Here is a 20,514-nt window from a genome sequence, read left to right as displayed (position 1 = left end):
CTTTGCATGCAAACTTTTGTGTCTGTGTGTAAAGTGGCTTAAACCTGAAAGTGGCTATTAGAAAATATTCTTATATAGTCCATAACACAGAGGTCACAATGCCAAAACTGCATGAGTGTAGAGGCATCTGTGCCTCGCCAGAGTGCACCTTCACAAAAGGAGGATTTGTGTAGTGTAATCTGAGATCAAATCAGAGACAGCAGTATAACACCAATTTGACTGTGAGGCCACAACAAAACCATGAAGGTTAATTTGACTTTGACAGCATGAACAAGAACACTAAGCCAGTAGTCTACTTTCACCAGTACTGCTAAATTTAGTAATTGTGAGTATAGGATTGACCAACTCACCTGTCAATGCAAAGTAAGTGTAAAGAAAAGTGTTTTTGTTCTGCTGCTTAGAAGAGTGGCGTGGTATTGTAGAAGGTACGGTCACACTAACTGCTCTCTGCCTCTGAGAGACACCCAACTAAAATATCAAGTGAAAGCTAGCTGGTGAGAATCTTTTTAAGTTGCATTTACTTCGCTGATTGACTTTTTCCTCTGAGCCGTTCTCTGTAATTGAAAAAAAGTATAAAATGTATAAAATTTTAATGTAGCAACAACTTGGTAATTCAGTTTCTTATTTCACACATGAGCCAGTAGTTAAATGCAGTCACAATAAAGAATAAAAGCTAAACTCCCGCTAAAGCTGACTAGCTCAGCAGATAACAGTAACATAACTGCCATCTGAGCTCTCTCTTCAAATTTATTGTATTGATTTCAATATGAACATGATGAGCAGGCTGATACCTGGCATAAACATCTGGACCGTAAATGATCAAAATACAGTTTATTTTCCTAAAGAATCAGTCTGTAAATGTATAAATGAAGATGCTACAACCTTTCTATCAGTTAGTTTCCCGCCCTGCCTGAAAACCCCCTCTCTACTTCACTGCTTCTCTGTAGGTCAGTTTCTTATTATCACCAGAGAGGATGAGATTTAACCTTATATACTAATCTAAAGCAGAGTCCTGAACTAAATGCTGCTGAAGATGAAGGCCTTCATCTTCAAATGTCATTGATCAGCCGTGTTTTGATGTTTTAATCAGACAAGACATAGATAGGTCAGCCTAACTCACCTTTCCACCACTCCATCCTTGCACCAGGGTATATTACTGTACAAAGTATCAAGTTATGACTGCTATCTACTTGTGAATAGATAAATGTTATGTGCATGGATTATATGAACACAAAGACTCCTTTGTGAAGGGTTGTTAACCTGGCAGTCTGACCATAAATCACAATTACATTATAACACCAAACATAATATCTCCCAGTGGTGTGAAATTTCAAATGCTGTGTGCTTTGTCTTTATCTACAGGCCCTTATCTCAAATGATGTGATATTTGTGCTCAGATACAGAATCATTGTCAAGATATATTGTAGAAACTTTATTAAACGGTGTGATATATCCTCTCTTCCTTATCTAATGGAGAACAGATCACAGTGTATTAATTATTTTACAGCAACCTTTTACAACCTCTGTTTTTTTTACTACAGCCTGTCTGACCAGGGGAAATGGGAAAGAATGACGTAACCACCAACAAACTTAACATTTATTTTGTCATAAATAATGCCATGTAGAACTTGATAACCTTTGATCTGTGATTTAAGCACTTCCTCCTGCTTAAAGACTAACAGAAAAGAAATAAAAAATATTGTGCTACATGTGGGTAGAACTTGATTTGTGGATTTTATAACTCAAACATTTCTTTCAGTCAACAGTTAAACAACAAAGCAACAAATATCTTGCTGTTTTATGAAGAAGTTTAGTTTGCAATGCATCGATTCCATTTTGAAATAGTTCATACATTCATTTATTGCATATATTTCATGTTTTGAACAAACAGCACCCATTTCTTCTAAATATCTTTGCTTTGACCTCACTGTGGTCCACATGAGTATGGAAATGGGTGATTCATAGCAATGACAGATGATGTAACTTGTAAATTAGTAACCTGTCTTCAGTGAGATGAACATTAAAGCTTATTGCATATATCTGCCTATATCAAAGGCAGAATGAGACTTTATCAGCATTGACACAAATCGAAATCCTTCTGCTTAGTGAGTTAGAGAAGTTTGATTACTTAAAAAAAAACTACATAATATCTGAAAACTATCATATAATACTGAGATAATCATTTACCTTGAATGTCACACACACATGCCTGCACACACTCACAAAACCATGGGCCGTTTAGTTTATATGTTGGGTAGTTCAGCAGGTGTAGATGTGTTTGTCTTTGAAGTGGGAGCAGTTTGTTTTCCCAGGCTTATGACTGTCTCTTATCAGTCCTGCATAAACCGGCAGGAAATCACCAAGCTGGCAGAAGCCTAGATAAATGCAGTTTACACACTTTAAGTGGAACTGAATAGGTCCATCTAACACATTTGTACACTGAGGTGTCTCTCCAGGAAACAGCTTAAGTTGACAGGGAGTTATGTCCTCTGCGAAAAACTGTATTGTTTCGCACCCAGTATAAAAAAAATTGTTGTGAGTTATTATGTTATGAGCTATAAGCATATATCTGACTTGACTGCATGTACAATGTGTACTAATATGAGTGAATAAATACCAAACAGCTCTAGGGTTTTGTGTCACCTGGTCATATTCTGTCTGTGTGGCTCTGGTCTGCAGGGAGAGAAAATGAGTTTGCTCTCTGTCAGTTTACTGCGCCTTTATCTGCTCCATGGTGTGGTGATGACCGCTAATCATAGCAGCAACTGCAGATAAGAACTGTTGGGTTTCTGTCAACCTTAGCGGGCAATAAAATCTAATGAAGGCTTACTTGTAAAATGATGAATTTCGTCTCTAAAGTGAGATGACAGTAATTAATGCTGTACAGTTGCAAAGTGTGTCTGTGTGAATGTGTAGATACTATGTGTGTGTCTGCAGGACAGTGTGAGAAAGCAACAACTTAGTCCCACCTGGAGGTCAAACTGCCAAAGAGATACTCAACAGGCAGAAGAAAAGAAAAAAACAACAACAAAACAAAACAGAAAGAGCAGAAAAACAGAAAAAACAGAAAAAAAAATAAAATAAAAATTATATATATATATATATATATATATATATATATATATATTTTATTTTTATTTTATTTATTTTATTTTTTTTCTTTTCATTTTTATCATCCTAGAATTTAATATGGAGTGCATGAATGGCAACAATTAACACTTGAGAAGAAAGAGTATATCCTGCCTCTGCTCTGCAGGGCTCTGACCAATCACAACGGAGCAGACTTTACGGTTCTATTGAGTGCGAGTAATTTTTCAGCCCTCTGTCGGAGTGTGTGAAGTAGTTTTTACGCGCATGGCATAAGTGGAGTTGGTCAGAAAGAAGACATTTCTTCAGGGAAGAGGACTGATAATAGAGAAGTGTCTGCGAACTTCAAAAGCTTACATAGTGTGTTCAGAAATTACCGAGCAATTTAAAGTACATCACACAGGTTTGACATTTTGATTACGCTGTATTAACAAGAACAGGAGGCCTGTCTTTAATTAACATCTTCTGTTCACTGGAGATATCTTTGAACACAATGACTACCGCCATGGAGAAATCCAAAAACTTTCGCATTGATGCGCTGCTGGCGCAGGACGTGGAACAGCGGACGGACAGCGATGGTGCGTCCCCGGGGTTACATTACAGCAGGAGCCCCGGCGACAGTCCGATGTCAAACCGCGGCTCTGAGACGCCCTCCCCTCATCCAAACCCACCGAACTCCTCTTCAGTCCCACTGGGAGTTGTGCCCAAATCCCAACTCTTCAACTTGCCCCAGTCAGGATTCACTGCTTTTCACCAAGGGGCTCTCATCGGGATGCACCCGGGCTCCATGTACCCTCTGGCGGCCCTCGGAGGCCAGCACCCCGCTTTCCTATACCCCGGCTTCACGCAGCTAGTTCAGCCATACCCGGAGCAACTGAAGGGGGGGACCATGACCGGGACTCTCCCACTGGAGCCCTGGATCAGAGCAGGAATGATCATACCCAGATTTGGTGAATATGGAGGTGAGAAGCTTTCCCTGTCTCGTGTAATAATAAACTCTGTGGATTCGAGATTATACATCCTTAACCCTAACGTGAATCTCTCAAAGGTCACAGTTTATTGAACTTTAATAAATAAATAAAGAAATAGGTTAAATAAATAGGATAGATTAATTCCTGTATAGGAATATAACATGTATATAATATTACACACAGTCTATATAATAGTAAATATTAAAGTCTTTCTCTATACAACTTGTTTTTTATTTTGCTGAAGCAATTTTTCTTGTTTTTCATCCAATTTATTACAAAGTAATGTTAAAAAAAAAAAAAAAGTACACTTCTACTTATTGCCTAACCCTTTAAAAAGTGCAGAATATGGGAGCGATACATCTTAGACTACATGATACATTTTTTCCCGTATTTAGAATTTTTATTTACATTACACCAAGGTTGTATGTTTTTTGTCTGGTCTTGTAAAGTGTAGACCACCAACCAATTTATGTTTTAGGGCCTCCTAACAGCTGTATGTTGATCTTGGTTTTGAAAGTACTGTGACATTGAGATGCTGTCACTTAAGGTCAATTTATCATAAAAATAACATGCAGCATTTACGGTAAAGGTAACACCTGAAATAGACCTAACACTTAATCAATCAACATTTATAGTGTTTTCATTAAGGTAATGGACCTCTGTGATGGTTTATTACCCCTCTGCCAAAGCAATATCCTCTCACCTCGATCTCACATCAAGGCAATAAATGTTAACCAACAGAGAGACAGCAAGATAGACAGGCAGGAAGACAAACAGGCAGGTAGGCCTCTGACACCCAAACAATGAACTGGAAAGTAAACTGAAAGATTGTGTGGTGTTTAATTGGAGGATTTCTTTGAAAACTATCTGATAAATATATGTGTTCTTTTCTTCTGTCCTCCTCCTGCCTCACCTATAGGCAGCTGTAGGCCTGTTTCTCTTATAGGCCCACTAGTCAGGAAAAGTGGGTATTGTGTTCTTTTAGAAACGTGAAATAAATGATAAAATGTCAATGCACAGAATAACCCCTCTCTCTGCTTTTTGCCCCTCTCAGCTCCGACACAGGCAGGTTTGTTGGGGAAGTGTCGGAGGCCCAGGACCGCGTTCACCAGTCAGCAGCTGCTGGAATTAGAAAACCAGTTCAAGCTCAACAAGTACCTGTCCAGACCTAAACGCTTTGAGGTGGCCACTTCACTCATGCTGACTGAGACTCAGGTGGGACAGAAAAGAACTGCCAGAATTAGATAGATAGATAGATAGATAGATAGATAGATAGATAGATAGATAGATAGATGTGCAGTTGTGAAATGTGCAGTCGTAATATAGGAGAAATGGTGATAATTATTGAGGTAGATTAAATTTGTGCAAAATAAAGTGACCAGAAAAGTGGAGTCCAAAGTTTCAGGTTTAATTACAACAGTGTGATTATTTCTCACAGCACACACACACACACACATGCACACACCACACACACATAATGGCACAGTTTAGTTACTGTATTACCTGTTCTTTGATCAGTTCTATCAGCTACATTTAGGACAAAGAAAATAAAAAAGAAAACAGTTATTCATCTATCACAGTAAATTAGTTTTATTTTTAAAGCTCCATCTGGCTTTTCTCTCCAGCTCAATCTGTTGGCTCCTAAATGAGGGCTAATTGTTTCTAGCTTAAAATAAATATTAGGAGGAAAAGATCAGTATTACAAACATGGTACCATTATGTTGTTTACCATATGGTAGCAAACCTTCCTCCTCACGCATTTTCATTAGAAATGCAGTGGAAAAATGAATATACGATTGCAAATATGGGCACAAGTGATAAAAGTGATAAAATAATATACATGTTCTATATGACTCTGGTGAAACAGCTGTTAAATAGACCTAAAGTAGTCAAGAACGCAGTGTAATCTATCTCCTGTTTTATTTCACCAGGTTAAAATCTGGTTCCAGAACAGACGTATGAAGTGGAAGAGAAGTCGCAAAGCCAAGGAACAAGCAGCCCTGACTTCCCCACTCACTGATGTGGAAAGAAATGGGATGGATATACACAGTGCCAAGCCTCAGGGTGACTCACACAGCTCAAGCCTAGAGGATGAAGAGGAGCTAGAAGGGGAGGATGAGAATGAAAAAGAGGAGATAGAGGTGCTTAGGGCAGGATCTTTAGGCTCACTAGGCTTCATGAGGCACGCTGTAGGAGGAACAGGGAACTACAGCTCTTACTCAGATGATGAGCTGGAGGAGGGAGGCCCAAGAATGAGAAGTGGGGTTTTGCCATAATGATAAAATTCTGCATGCTTTTATTGTATGTCTCTTTATGTTTATTGCACTTGGGAAAACAATACACAATGCAATCTGGTGCACAAACATGGTGGCATACAAAGGGTCATTCATCTTCCAAAATGGCAAAAAGGGATGTTGACATCCGCACATTGGGCTGGTTATGGACTCTGATTACATCAACAGCCACATACCTGGACATTTAATGGCTAAATGGCCAGTAATTTATCTGAGTTATGATTTCAGAATCAATAAATAATTATATTTATCATGGGCATTTCTGTGCATGATCTACTTGTGTTTTAAACAGTACAAACAAACTGAAACTGTATGAATGGGTGGTAATAGCACTTTCATGGAAGACAGTGGATGAAGAGACAGAAAATTTTACTAGTAGATGTTGTAAGGAGTGTCATTGTTACATTGTTATCAGTGCTTCCCGGTCTGTTACAAATATTGGACAAAAAATTGACTAATATTGGAAAGTTTTCATATTTTTAAAAAGATATGGATATACATTCACCTTGTTAAAATGTTAGGGCATTATAATGGTGTGACAAGAAAATACTGCTCAGGTTATTGTAGTACTTTTTTGACTATATTTTCACAATTTTTTTTTATAATATTTGTTTTATATTATTTTTGTGAAACTGCATGTTAAATTTAGTTAAAGCCACACACACAAAGAAATGACTGCATGTACTGTGTGGTATTTGAAATTTAATGTTGATATATATATAAAAAATCCCTGTATTTTGTAAACTGTCCTCATATTAAGTGTGTTGTTGTCAATATAATTTTAAATTATATAATTTAATATATTTCACCGTAAGTGCAACATCAGTGGTTTTACAGAAGGTATTGTTTAAAAAATAAAGCTGAATTCATGTGTCCAAAAATGTCAGACTGTGAAAACGTTGTGGTATGACAGCCAATCTCTGGTTGGGTTATTTGTCCGTCCTATTACAATTTATGGTAATTCACTTTTTTTTTTTTTTTGGTCATTTAAACTCTCTAGTTTAATAAATACCACCAGTTCGAGAAACACAAATGTGCCTCCGCGGCTTCAGTAATCACTATAGCTACCCAAACAATCGCTCGTTGCCATGGAAACGCTATGGCCGACAAACTTTTTAAACCTATTTCAGTGGCTGTTGCCCGCGGTGTTTTCACAACTCACCCGGAATAAATAGCCATAACCCTGTTGAAAAGCACTAGTGTTTGACGTTTGAAAGAAGGTAAGTGTGTTAGTGTGTTAGACCTGCCGTATTTAATTTAACAGTAACGTTTGTTTGTTAAGCTGTCAGCTTTCTACGCCTCGTGTTAGCCGATGTAGCTATGGTCGCTAATTGCAAAGCACTCTCAGCTTGGTCCTAGATGAAGTCACTGCCAACGCCATCTGTTTTAAGTAGTATGTATGCGTATAGGTGTGTGCAAAATTACAAACCCTCAATAAAACCATGGTAAACTCAGGCCGACATTAACAGCTTCGCTCCATATTTTAGAATCTGCACATGTGTAAATGCTTTACTCTCTTTTCCCAGTCATGTTAGCCGAGGCTCGAGGTACAGACCCTTTGGGCTCAGGAGCACCATGGCAGCCCCCCACCAGCGAAATGGATATCAAAGTAACTAAATATTGAATAGAAACAGCCTGGCATCATCAATGACTTGTCTAAGTCGTTTTTATTTATTAAAGTTTCATGGAACCTGGGTGTTAAATTTGATCAGTTCATATCCCTCCCTGAATGAGCAATGGCCCAGTGTATTATATATCATCACGCTGTCCTTATCTTTTCTCTACGTCCATTTATGCCTTGTTGTGAGAAAAACAAATAGGTGGGCTGGTAGTATAAGGACAACTTTGAGAAAATGAACCATAAAAGAGTGTAATGAAATTGATCACACACACTATTTTCTGTGTCCTTAAACAGTTACAGTGTTGCTCATTTGCTAGTGTCTACCAGACTGCACTGTAATAAAATTGACCTCATCTGTTCATTTGTGCATTAATCATCAGTTGTTCTGACGTAATGGCACATATGGCTAAAACATGTTGATTTATGAGTGATGTCATCCATTCCTGCTGGTCAGTGCCACAGTATAATGTTTGCTCAGAACTTTCATGTCAGAATAACACAGCTCTGCTTGTAAAGAATGCTTTATTTTTTAAAATAGCTATTGGTGTATGTCACTTAAGGTTCAATTAATGAGTAATTTGGTTAAAGTCATCTATCTGTGTCTTTTTCCAAAACTCACACCTTCTGTGATGCCCCACCTGGCAGGATCCAGGGAATCATCACAGGCAACAGGGAAGAAAGCCCTTGCGACAGGCGTCCAGCAAAAGAAGCTACTTCTTAGGTTTTGAAACAAAGCCAGAGCTCATCTGGGAGGACTGGGACCTGGGAAAAGAGTTCACAAAAACATTAGTATTGAAGAACATTCATAACAAGCCGCAGAAGCTACACTTGAGGTCTCACAAACATACACAGACATGCCTATACATACATATATAAACTTCACACAAACACATGCTAAATAATTATTTACTGCCAAGCTACAGTTTACACTGGAAATCTGATGGGAATCTGAAGGCTGACATATCCCCCTTTTGTCCTCTCACAGGCCTCCAGTGTCCAAGTTTTTCACCACCTTAATTCCCCAGATAATTGTTGTCAGCCCAGGAACTTCTTTCTCCATCTCGGTCACCTTTAGACCACTACAGAGGGTAACGCATACCAAACTTAACAGCACTTAATCTTACATATATTCTGAAAGTGATGCACTTGAAGACATTTAAATGTCAGGCCACATATATTTTGCATTCTTTAACTGCAGACTGCATAAACAGGATTGCTTTTAATAAATTCTGAGTACGTTTCTTGTCTCACCATTAGTTACAAGTTCTGTTTATGCATTGGTTTGTGTGTCTGTCTTACTGCTTGGGACAGTGTGAGTACGAGGACAGCATTGAGTTTCAAAGTAAAGATGGCAGCTTCCAAGTATGTCTCCGCGCCACCATTCCCTGTTATGCCTTGGAGGTGCCTGACTCTGTGCTGCTGCCACTCTGTGCTGTTCAACACTCCTCCCATACCACTTTCCAACTTAAAAATGCAAGGTGTGTTTTCGTGTGTGTTCAGGGGCAAGAAAGTAAAAGATTTTTTTTCTTTCACATTACAGCATTCTTGTTCATCAGTCCCTCTCTCCTCTTCTTTTTGCTGTCTTACCCACTTTCTGCATACTCTTCTTCCCTCAGTAAACTCCAGACATGTTTCCAATGGGTGTGTGCAGCACCGTTCCAGCTGAGCCCTGAGCATGGCCTGTTGAACCCCAGCCAGGAGTGTCACATCACTGTGGTCTTCAGGCCACAAGAAGCACTGGTGTACCAGCAGCAGGCCTATTGCAGGTTCGGAGAGGAAGGGGACAAAGCAGGGAGCTGCTGCACTGTGCTGCTGCAGGCACTAGGTACTAAAACCAACAGCTTAGACAGATGAGTTAAGATGAGTTTAATAGATCCAAAGATTTTGGCTACAGTTTATGTGGCTAAGTGGAATTAAAAAGTTACCAATTTAACCAGTTACCAAGGAAGTAGGAACCAATACTTGCTCATTTGCCTCATGTATTACCTCTTGTCTTTTAGCCAAATACCCATGTCTTCAGCTGAGAGATCAAGCTACCAAGGAGGAAAAAGAACACGGGGGTTCAGTGCTGCACTTTGGTTCTGTGGCAGTTGGCCAGTGTTTGCAGAAACACTTTGATATCTTCAACCCCTCTCCTGTGAGTTGTACACAAAGATGCACAGATACATGTGTTCACTTTCAATGAAATTCCCTCATTTTTCTTTTACCCTCTCCCCCAGGTGACTGCATCTTTCTCTCTGTCACGACTGTCTGGCAGGGTGCCTTTGTTTGGGTCAGAGTTCACTTGTGATGTGACAAGGGGTAATGTGGCACCTGGTGAATCACTACAAGTTACAGTCACCTATTCTCCTGCTGTGGTGGAAACTGTATCTGTCGAGTACTTATCTCTAAAATGCAGAGGGGCACTTAATGAAACCCTGCTCAAACTCACTGGAAGCTGTATAGGTAAGGGACCCATAGAAAAGCACATGCATGCACAATCAAAAAATATATAGCTTTGCTGTCTGAAAGACAGATAAATATGTATGTAATATATGTATAAAAAATATTTATCTTTTTAACTAGGTCCCAAAGTTTCCTTGTCCACCTCTGTGGTGGACTTTGGCTGTGTTGAGGAAGGAGGGGCAGTCATACAGACAATGGAGCTGGTTAATTCTTCGTCTGTTGAGACCATCTACCAATGGGACCTTGACTGTAGTGGGCACAGTGTGTTCAGTATCCAGCCAGCAAGTGGCACTGTACACCCACATAGCCATACAACACTGAAGGCAGTCTATAGGCCCACTCATCCCACTGCACACCACAGGAGAGTGGCATGTCTCATACTGCACAGGGTAGGAGCCAATATACAGATGTACACACACTCACAGCACAGACACAAAACTGTTTAAGGCTACCTATTTATCAGACTAATCTTCCTTTTAGGACCCTCTGTTCATTGACCTGATTGGTACCTGTCACTCAGAGCTTCAGCAGCCAGCCATACTGAAACCTGAACACTTGGTTTTGTACAAGCTTCACTGGTCCCGCAGACAGAACCCACCAGACACAGTCAGTGCCATGATGCAAGATCATAATGTACACTTGGATCAGCAGGCAGTGCACACCACCCTGGAGGAGGTAGAGTACCACAGAGAGGTATGCACATTTGTATATGTAAATATCTTGAGGGAAAACCTTAAATTTCTTATGAGGACCCGATGCCACTACCAGAGGGCACAGTATAGGTTTTGTGTTGTTTCTGTGACTCTTACTCCTTCTCTGTGTCTTTTTCTAGCTGTCAAACCAAGAACTGGACAGTGCTACTGTTGTATTGAGAACTCCCATGGAGGAATTCTTCCAATCTTGCTTGGGGTATATGGATCCTCTCTCTTCCAGTTCTTCATTGTCTCCACATATATCTGCGGTGCCAAGTGAGCTGCTGTTTAATCACAAAACGTCCTCCTCCTCACCTACGTCATTCACTTCCTCTCAGTTTGTCTCCATCACCAACCACACTAGGGGAAACTCAGGTACCACTGCCTGCCTTGGGTTGTGACTTCTCACCATGGCATTACCAACAGATTTTTTTCTGTATGAAACCATTTTATAGTTTTTCATGCTCTGTCTAGTTTCTGGTGCATGTGATTCTCTTCCAGCCTGGTGTGGACTGTTGCCAGAGACTCTCCATTTACAGTTTCTCCCTCATCATGTGACCTGGGACCACTGAAGTCCACTTCATTCAGAGTGACCTATGACCCCAAACAGCTCAACACTTTGCACGGAGCACAACTTGAGTGCTTTGCATACGATAAAATGGTATTGTAGGAGATTCTATACAGTAAACAGTTCATTACAACAAGTGATGTTACTTTTCTGTGGCAAAAAGTGTTAGGGTTCTTCAAAATTTGCCTCATTTTCTCCTCAGTTATTTCCCCATGTTGTAACACCCCAACAGTTTTTAATGCAACAAAATTTGGCTATGCTCTACCCTCCTCATCCTCCTCTCTTGATGGTGCAGGATAATCATCACATCAGTCAGCAGCTGCTGTGTCCACCCTGGTGTGTGACTGTCAGAGTCATTGGCCACTCTTTTCAGCCTGGCAAAGAGCACTTCATCCCATGCTGCTCTCTGAAGTCCCCTCAAGTGGTGAGACACATGCAATTCTTTTGCTATTGGTGAAGCAAGACAAACACATAATGAGTGATTTAACGTAGATTGATGGTACAAAGCATCACATACATACATACAATGCTACAGTGGCACAAGACAACTGACACTTTTTAGTTAAATTTACAGTTCTAGATTCACATCTTTATATTTTACACTTAAAGAGGAAGAGAGACAATCAAAAATTATAAAGAACACAAGAACAGAGACACAAGCACTTGAAAGGCCACAAATCTTACAATCTATCACTCTTTCTGTGTATTTGCCTCCTTCTCCTTAATCTTTTGCCATTCACTCGATAAACAGCAAGTTATTAAGATGATGTTTCCTTTCCCACAGAAAAAAATTACCAGGCTTTTCTAACTAAAACCTTCCTGTGAAATCAGTGTAAGGGAAATTGTAACACTGCTATACACTGAGAGATGTTTACTTTGGTAACATAACATATTTTTCGTTATAGGTGTTTCCGGCCCTGAGTGCTCTGTCCTATCGGACAGTGCTCCTCCAGAATGGTGGAGACCTGCCCCTCACTTTCTGTCTGAACCGCAGCTCAGACCCTATTCTGGCAGAATCAGTGTGTGTAATTCCAAACTGTGGTCTGATCCAGCCTGGGCATCACCAGATCCTCACCCTCAGAACTACTCCAACAGAGGACAGTCCCAAAAGGGGGTTCAGTTTACAGCTGCAGCTCAATGCAGCTAAACACACAAAGGTACTATACTGTATACACTACACAGGGACTCAGAGATACTCATGCTATATTTGAGAGTCACACTGTTCTTGCAGGTTTTTCTATCTGTGTATCTCTCTCTGTCTCCTTTAGGAACTGACAGTTGTGAGTGCTGTGGAAAAGCTGTGTGTGTCTTTGGAAGGAGATGGCAGTTTATATTTTCAGCCAACAGCAGTGGGCTCACAGACACAACGCTCCCACCAGATCAGGAATCTCAGCAGTGTACCCCTATGGTTGGTAGGCTATCCCTATGGTATTATTATTCTAGTCCTTTATTTGTTAATCTTGTCTACAGCTGGATCTCTGTGATTGTCCTTTCCAGGTTCCAGTGGAGCATTCCAGAGCCAGACCAGGAGCTTATCTTTGTAGAACCAGATGCTGGTGAACTGTATCCCAATGAAATCTCAGTGAGAGATTAGGAAAAGCACACATACAGTGCATTTATAGAGACTGTACTTAACAACTTATTACACATATACTGGGTAGCTGACTTTATTACTTTTATTACAGGTCCAGACATGGTCCTTCAGTCCACTGGCAGAGAGAGCATACACACTCAAACCTACTCTTACCTTCTGGCCAATCCAGACTGATGGATGTAACAAGTCACACCTCACCCTTAAAGTGATGGGAATGGGCTGCACGGGCTTCATAGAGGTATGACCAGTGGAAGTCTATACTATAGCTTCCACTGTAATTACCAAACAGCACACATACATAATGCTAATCTTGTCCTGGGCACAGTGCACGGTACCTGCTCTTCTAGTTGATTCAATCTTTGTTAGTGAAGTCTGTATTAGTGAAGAAAGTAAACATAGGATCAGTTGATAATTATATGTAAATGTTACTGGCCTCTGCAAGGATAATCTTACAATGAAAACAAATATGTACTGTTTGTGGATGTACTGTGATTGCATGTCAATTTCCTAGAAAATTCATATGACTCTTCCGCTCATGTTTGGAAATAGAGGATCTTGAAGTGAACCAAGCCAAGCAATTTGTGTGTGTTTGTTTCCTCCCCAGGCAGAAAAACCAGTTCTGGATGTAGAGGAGACTCTAGTTGGAAGTTATCGGTCAATTGAAGTTCCCCTGGTGAACAACAGCCCCTGTCCTGTGTCCTTTTGTCTCTCTGTACAGCAGATACTTCTGGATGAGGAACTTATTTATGATCCAGACACTGAGCCTAGTGGTATTCTTTATTGTGGTATTCCATGTGGTAGTTTTATGTATGTGTGTGAAATTTATCAGGTCATCATGAGTATTTGATTTTACCATGTATATCAGGACAACCTCTTTGTAGAGCTGTCTGGCCTGTAGGTGTAACAAAAAACCTACTGACCTCTACTAAGACAGATATAGTGGAATCAGTGTTGTACACTAAATCCAGTATGTATTGTTTGACCCTTTTAGCTCTACAGCTGGACTGTGAGAGGGGAACCATCGCCTCACACTCCACAATGATGCTGCGATCTACTGTGAGACCATACAGGCGAGCCCAGTACTTGTGGAAAATCAGCTACCACACTTTGAATGCCAGTGGTACATAGAAAACAGGCAAACTTTACAAACATGGATATATTCTGCATTAGTTTTCTTTTGTTTCTTGTTACTTACTGCTCTCTCCTTTTCTGTATCTGCCTCTTTGCCCAGGGTTTGTGTTATCCTCTCCTCAGGCACTATGTGAAGTGCGAGCTAAGGGTGTGTTTCCCACCCTACAGGTGACTGATGTGTGCAGTGGTGGCAGTGTGAGCACACTCAGCAAGGTGCATCTATGGAAACTCTTCTCATTGGACAGCCTCAACATGCACCTGTTATCCAGCCCCTCCTCTGCAGAACTCACCTATGGAACCCCCACCAGGCACAGGTTAGGAGCAGAGCATCAAAACAATTAAACATTGTGCCGATTGTTTTTTTTTTTTTTTTTAATTGTATTGTATTGCTCTTGAATGTTTAGCACATTTATATGTTCACAATTACAACTGAACTCTTATAATAAAAGAAAATTGAATGAAAAAAGCCATAATACTCTTACTTTTTAGCAGTTTCTGTAAGTAGAATAGACCTCTTGTGTTTGCATTGTGGGGGCATGATGTGTGCATGACTTTGTCTTCTATTTTTACCCATAGTCTGCGCAGTTGTCCCTCCATTTTCACCAAAGCTGTGTTGGATTTCAACTTTAGTGCCGCTCCCGTGAATTCAGACCCCTCAGCTTTTGTGCTGATGTTTCACAACCCTGGTTCCATCCCTGTTGATTGGTGAGTAAACAACAGACTGCAGAGAACACAGTCATCCAAAATTAAAAATAACTTAATTTAACAATGCTTTTTATATTTGTCAAAAACTGTTCATGTATTATGTATACAGTGCTGTATAACAGACCAGACTGTCACATGTAGTGCATAAGGTTACCATTTTACAATTTTTGCTCTGGTGAAAATTGTGTTTATTGTGTTTGTTGGAGACAATTTTAATTGACTTTCTACAAATCTTTGGTTCACTTACTTCAGATCTACTGATTTGTGGGTTGCTCTTCAATATTAGGGCATTCCTGTTTCCAGAGGACCAACAGATAGAGTTGGAGTACTGGGCAGAAACAGGAGAGTTCAGCAGCACTGAGCTGTACCAGATGAAGGTTAGGCATGTCTTATCCTTATCTACAAACATAGTTTATGAATATTAAATATCACCATGTGATTTAAATTCACTGACATTAAGATTCCAGAAAAAGACATATTAGATTAAAAAAAGATACAGCCACAGAGCACAAATATTGCCATCTCATTGACAGGTTCAAGACAATCGCGTGTTCAGCATTTCTCCTCGTTCTGGAACTCTGCACCCAGGCCAGCAGAGGGCAGTACGTTTCAGCTACAGGTCAGAGATAAATGCACAGGATCCAGCTCAGACTAGTGTTCAAATCAGAGAATTTGGTAATATCGGAAGAAGCAATAGCAAATAAGCTTTACTGCAATGATTTAACTATTGTGACATGAATATGTTTTCTTTTTTTTTAACCAGAAAACAGTTCTATAGTGAGTGCTATACTCATATGTGATCCCAAAACAATTGAAACTTCTTCCTTTACAGCCATGACTTTGCTGGGACGGATCGGTTTCCTGTTGTATTCAAACTCTCTTATGGCAGAGAGATCTTGGTGAGGCACAACTCCACATAAATGTGCATAAAGCTTAGAATTATTCATTTCATTCATTACTCCAACAACACACTGATGAAAATTTGTTAGATATTCATGGTATAATCAAATTCAAATGATTTCTTTTGCTATAATTAACACTTAAGTTACACACGTAGTAGTGCTATATCAGTAGTCTCTTTTATTTTCTGTAGATCTGAGGGAAAGTAGTAATTATATACAGTAAATGTAAATTTATCACTTCTGATAGTGTTTGGTTTTTTCATCAACTTCATGTACTTGTGATGTGTTTCGGGGCACAGCTTAACTTCCAGGGGGTGACAGTGGAGAGAGACAGACCATATCTCCATTTTGCCTCCAATCAACATGTGTTCACCTCTGTAACTATCGGGGACTGCAGTCCTCCGAGGCAGGTGCGTGTTTAGTTCATAAGTACATATGAGTGGCTGTGGGATGAAATATATATTGCATTTCAGTTAATATAATATTTAATCTAGCAGCTCCCACAGGGTTCTCCAGCTACTTAACGTGCAGCTCAAATATAATTCTCTTAGTAGTCAAATGCTTGTTAGACTGAAGTGTGTTCCTCTCTATTAAAAATACTTCAAACTGTTAACATTATAACCTCAGCTTCTGTAAAAGTCTAGAGAAAACCCAGGTGACTCTTCATCTGTACATCTTTGTTTCTGCTGCAGGTGTATGAATTACACAATGCTGGTGCAGTTCCAGTCCGTTATAAAGTGGACACAGCCGTGTTGTCACAGCTTCAGATGGACAACTTTAACCATCCAGCGCTGTGCTGCCTCAGTCCAGAGGGAGAGGTCCCTCCTGGGAAGACAGCTGCGTTGGAATGGATCTTTTCTCCACTGGAGGCTAAGATGTATCATGTATGACTTGAGCAGTGCTGTGCCTACTTTCTGCTGTCTTCTTATCACTGTCCCTTCAAAACCTTTATACTGTGTAACTGGTTTGTGCAGATTTTACTGTAGGTACTGTAGTTAACCAGTGTTTTCTAAAGCATTCTATGAACATGTTACAAGATGAGTTTGAATGCTTAGATACACAGATAAAGAATTTTTTATTCATTTATTTATTTATTCATAAGAATGCCATGTAATATAGCATTTATACCATTAGCTATATAGCACACCCTAAATGGCCAATCTTGACTTTTCCTATTCTGTGTATCACTAGATCGATATTCCTGTCCACATCCAGGATGGGGACTCGAAACTGGTGAGGTTTGAGGGATGTGGGTTTGATACTGCAACAATGATCTCCTCAAACCCATTTAACTGCAGTGATACTAAGGGATCCGTACCCTGTGCCCAGAGGGTGCCCTTCCCAGGACAGGTGAGAGCAACTGTGAACAGGGTTAAATACAACAACACCCACTCTCCTGACGAAGCTGTTGAATTTTGAATATCATTCAAATCATGTTTTAATTTAACTCTGAGGTCATTCAGATTCTGCCCAATACTATCAGTCTGTTCCTTAGAAGTTGTCTTGTCTTTGTGTCAATGATCATTTGAGGTTGTTTACATTCATCTCAATCTGTGTGTTGGTGTGTAGGTGGTATTCCTGTCTGAGGACAGTGTGTCTCTTGGTGACGTTCCTGTGTGCTCACAGTCTTCAAGAATCCTCTTCCTCACCAATGTGTCTCACACAGACACTGTCCACTATACATGGGACCTGCCACAGCAGGGCAACCAGCAGGTACAGGAAGGCATACATTTTTCTTTCATTAGCTTGAAAATGCTAACAAAAAATTAGCTTTTATTTGTGTGCCAGGTGACATGTCTATCCAGAATTTTTGATAAGGCTTAACTTAACATGCTGATGAGACTTGAGTGCCTATCTTGTGTCAGGTGGTGCAGATCCATCCAGAGCGAGGCAGCCTGTGTCCAGGGGAGTGTACTCTTTGTGTCCTTACCTTCACTTCTACTGACTACCCCACCATTTATCGGCTAGATCTCATCTGTCAGGTACCACAGCAGTACAAGTAGATTTAAGTATATTTAAAGCTGCATAAGTGTTTTTTTTTTTTTTTTATCGTGGTGAACTTAAATCCAATATTCACTGATATTTTAACCCCTACAGTTTTAAGTTAAGCTCTCTTGTTAACCATTGTCTCATCTTCAGGTTAATCAGGAATCTGCACTGAATCTGTATCGTGAAGCTTTGCAACGCTTGGAGGAGGAGAAAGAGAGACAGCAAGATGAATTCACTATCACAGACAGGAACCTTTCAGAAAGCCAAGGAGATCTGATACATAAGGTCCTTCTTCAAATTTTCATATTTTTTTAATTATAAAACAGTCTTTTTTGTTGTATTCACCTTTTTTCTTGTTACAGGAACCTGTAGCAGCTCCAGTAAGAAAAGGGCCACCGCTCAGGAAATATAAGGTCTTCAATTGTTGTAATTATAAGGCCTATAGAAATCAAATTGAGACCTGTGGGAAAAAAATGTGAACCTTTGAGTTTTTATAAAGCTCAGCTTCATTTTGACTGCACCTTTATTTCTCATTTTCCCTCCTCCCCAGACTCTTCCTCCTATCTGTGCCAGCAGTAGCAGTGAAACAGTGGGCACTATATGTACTAAGCTAACAAGAGCTGAGCGGCGCGCACGCCGAGAAACACCAAGAGTACGGAGGCAGCCTGAACCACCCCAACCTGCTCTGTTGCACCTGGAAGTTACTGCACACTCCCACGGGCTTCTGGAGTACCTCATGCACTTTCCTGTCCAGTTCAATAAGCTTTATAGGTAAAGTCTTTTACGACACACATTTAGCATCACTGGGCAAAATCATAACTGTATAGATACGCAACTTTTACACAAGAATTTTCTTTCAGGTGCCTCCACTCAGTCAAGCACAGGAACCCTGAAACCACTTCAAGAACGTCCCTTTCTGTTGGCCTGCCTCCACCAACACATGGCCCTGAGAAAGACATCCCCATGCATGTACTCACTTCTCTGCTAAGGTAATAGATGCACTGACATACAGTGAAGACTTTCACACAGACATCCACACTGACTCACTTAAATATACATCTTTGATATTAGATGTCATTTTTGAATCAGCTAGATGATGACTGGGTTTACAGTTAGGTTAAATGCAATGTAGCAAGAAATGATGTGCGTGTGTGTTTATGTTATCTTCCTTCCTCTCCTTTTTTAGGGACATACTTGATGATTCAGCTTTTGCCCAGTCTCTGATTACTTTAGCTTCAAAACCCATCACCTACCAGCCAACAAAATCCTCTAACTCCACCCCTGTCTGTCCCGCATCATCCTCTTCCCCTCAAGTGTTGTTGGACGGGACAAAGGCTGGATTGAGTGAAGAGCACACCACAGAGGACAGGGAGGGGACTGGAGGATGTTCAGGAAACATGCAACACACTGAACATGTGCCCGCTGACATGAGCGAAGGTGTTTTGCTGAACACCCTCCAGAACCTGATGATGGAAGCTATCAGTGGAGAGCTTGTCCTTACAGCTCACCCACGCACAGTTATCTTGCCACCTGTTTCTACCAGGTGAGGACCGACACACTGTACACATACACATCTTCAGTGGCTCTAGCTGTTTGGCTTCCCTTCACTTTTTGCTGCATGAGTCAGAGATAAAATATACAAAATGGTTAACATATTGTGTGTTATTAGAACCAAGAGGATGTCCAGAGCCATGGTTGAGGTGGAGAAACGCAAAAACGAACCAGTGGAGTAATTTGAAGCCTTGCCATCTACCCATCATCCCAGAGGCACATGTCTCTCCATTGTTGTCATGGAAATTGTGCTTAACACACATCAGCTGTCTTCTTTCCCCTGTTCAGGTTGCCCTGACATATGATTTGTGCCTCTTCTGTATCCCTCTGAGTCCCATCTATTGTTTTCTTTCCTTTGTGCAGTTTTATTCATGTGTTTTTCCTTCCAAGCTTGGCATGTCTCTGCAGTCACTTTGTTTCATCTCGCTTTCTTGTGATGATGAGACTACTGACTCCTCCATAAATATTTCATAAATGAGGTTACAGTTATATTAAGTCATTACCAAAGGATTGGGCATCAATAAAAGAGAGCTTCTGACTCCAAAAACATCATCATCTGATTGGTTTGAATAGCAAGTTAATGGGAAACATGGAAAATTCACAATGTGGCAATGATTAGAAACATACCCAGAGGCTACTTGACAGTGATGTATTGTATACTATGTTTTGTTTCCTTTTGTATTTGTCTGACATTCTGCAAGACTGCTGCATGAAAACTGACAAGATCATTTTTTATGGCTGAGGATACAAAAGGACACAATATATATTTAACATATTTAAATGTGTCTTTGTCTGACTCAACCATTCACAGAACATTTGGATTTTACTTTTTGCATATTAGCTTTACTTCTAACTCAGCCTATTCAGTATTTTTTCACAGTATATGTCTTTGAAATGAATCACTGCACCACCAGTCGAAAAGATGATGTGAGGCAATTTATGGTATTTATTATCTTCATACATC

General features: G+C 40.2%; 2 protein-coding genes across 2 annotated transcripts; both read left to right on the top strand.

Annotated features, from left to right (window-relative positions):
* The first annotated feature begins 3,334 nt into the window (after window positions 1-3,334).
* On the top strand, window positions 3,335-7,317 carry LOC108902818 (motor neuron and pancreas homeobox protein 1). The gene is made up of 3 exons (XM_018704816.2): window positions 3,335-4,049; window positions 5,113-5,273; window positions 5,990-7,317. Exons 1-3 carry the CDS (start codon window positions 3,581-3,583, stop codon window positions 6,332-6,334), a joined length of 975 nt encoding a protein of 324 aa, XP_018560332.1. The 5' UTR covers window positions 3,335-3,580; the 3' UTR covers window positions 6,335-7,317.
* A 96-nt stretch (window positions 7,318-7,413) lies between these two features.
* cfap65 (cilia and flagella associated protein 65) lies at window positions 7,414-20,309 on the top strand. The gene is made up of 35 exons (XM_018704815.2): window positions 7,414-7,572; window positions 7,879-7,961; window positions 8,619-8,806; window positions 8,959-9,061; window positions 9,285-9,451; window positions 9,590-9,798; window positions 9,974-10,110; window positions 10,193-10,418; window positions 10,539-10,807; window positions 10,899-10,996; window positions 11,274-11,504; window positions 11,612-11,771; window positions 11,974-12,102; window positions 12,584-12,835; window positions 12,947-13,086; window positions 13,176-13,260; window positions 13,364-13,510; window positions 13,877-14,042; window positions 14,264-14,392; window positions 14,504-14,717; window positions 14,980-15,108; window positions 15,395-15,485; window positions 15,642-15,727; window positions 15,941-16,007; window positions 16,310-16,420; window positions 16,703-16,894; window positions 17,202-17,360; window positions 17,580-17,723; window positions 17,876-17,992; window positions 18,150-18,284; window positions 18,362-18,412; window positions 18,550-18,770; window positions 18,860-18,988; window positions 19,186-19,542; window positions 19,669-20,309. Exons 2-35 carry the CDS (start codon window positions 7,881-7,883, stop codon window positions 19,730-19,732), a joined length of 5,184 nt encoding a protein of 1,727 aa, XP_018560331.1. The 5' UTR covers window positions 7,414-7,572; window positions 7,879-7,880; the 3' UTR covers window positions 19,733-20,309.
* Window positions 20,310-20,514: the final 205 nt, after the last annotated feature.

Source organism: Lates calcarifer, linkage group LG1 (assembly GCF_001640805.2).
Source record: "Lates calcarifer isolate ASB-BC8 linkage group LG1, TLL_Latcal_v3, whole genome shotgun sequence".
Lineage (NCBI taxonomy): Eukaryota > Metazoa > Chordata > Actinopteri > Centropomidae > Lates > Lates calcarifer.
This window is presented reverse-complemented; position numbering and strand designations above follow the sequence as displayed.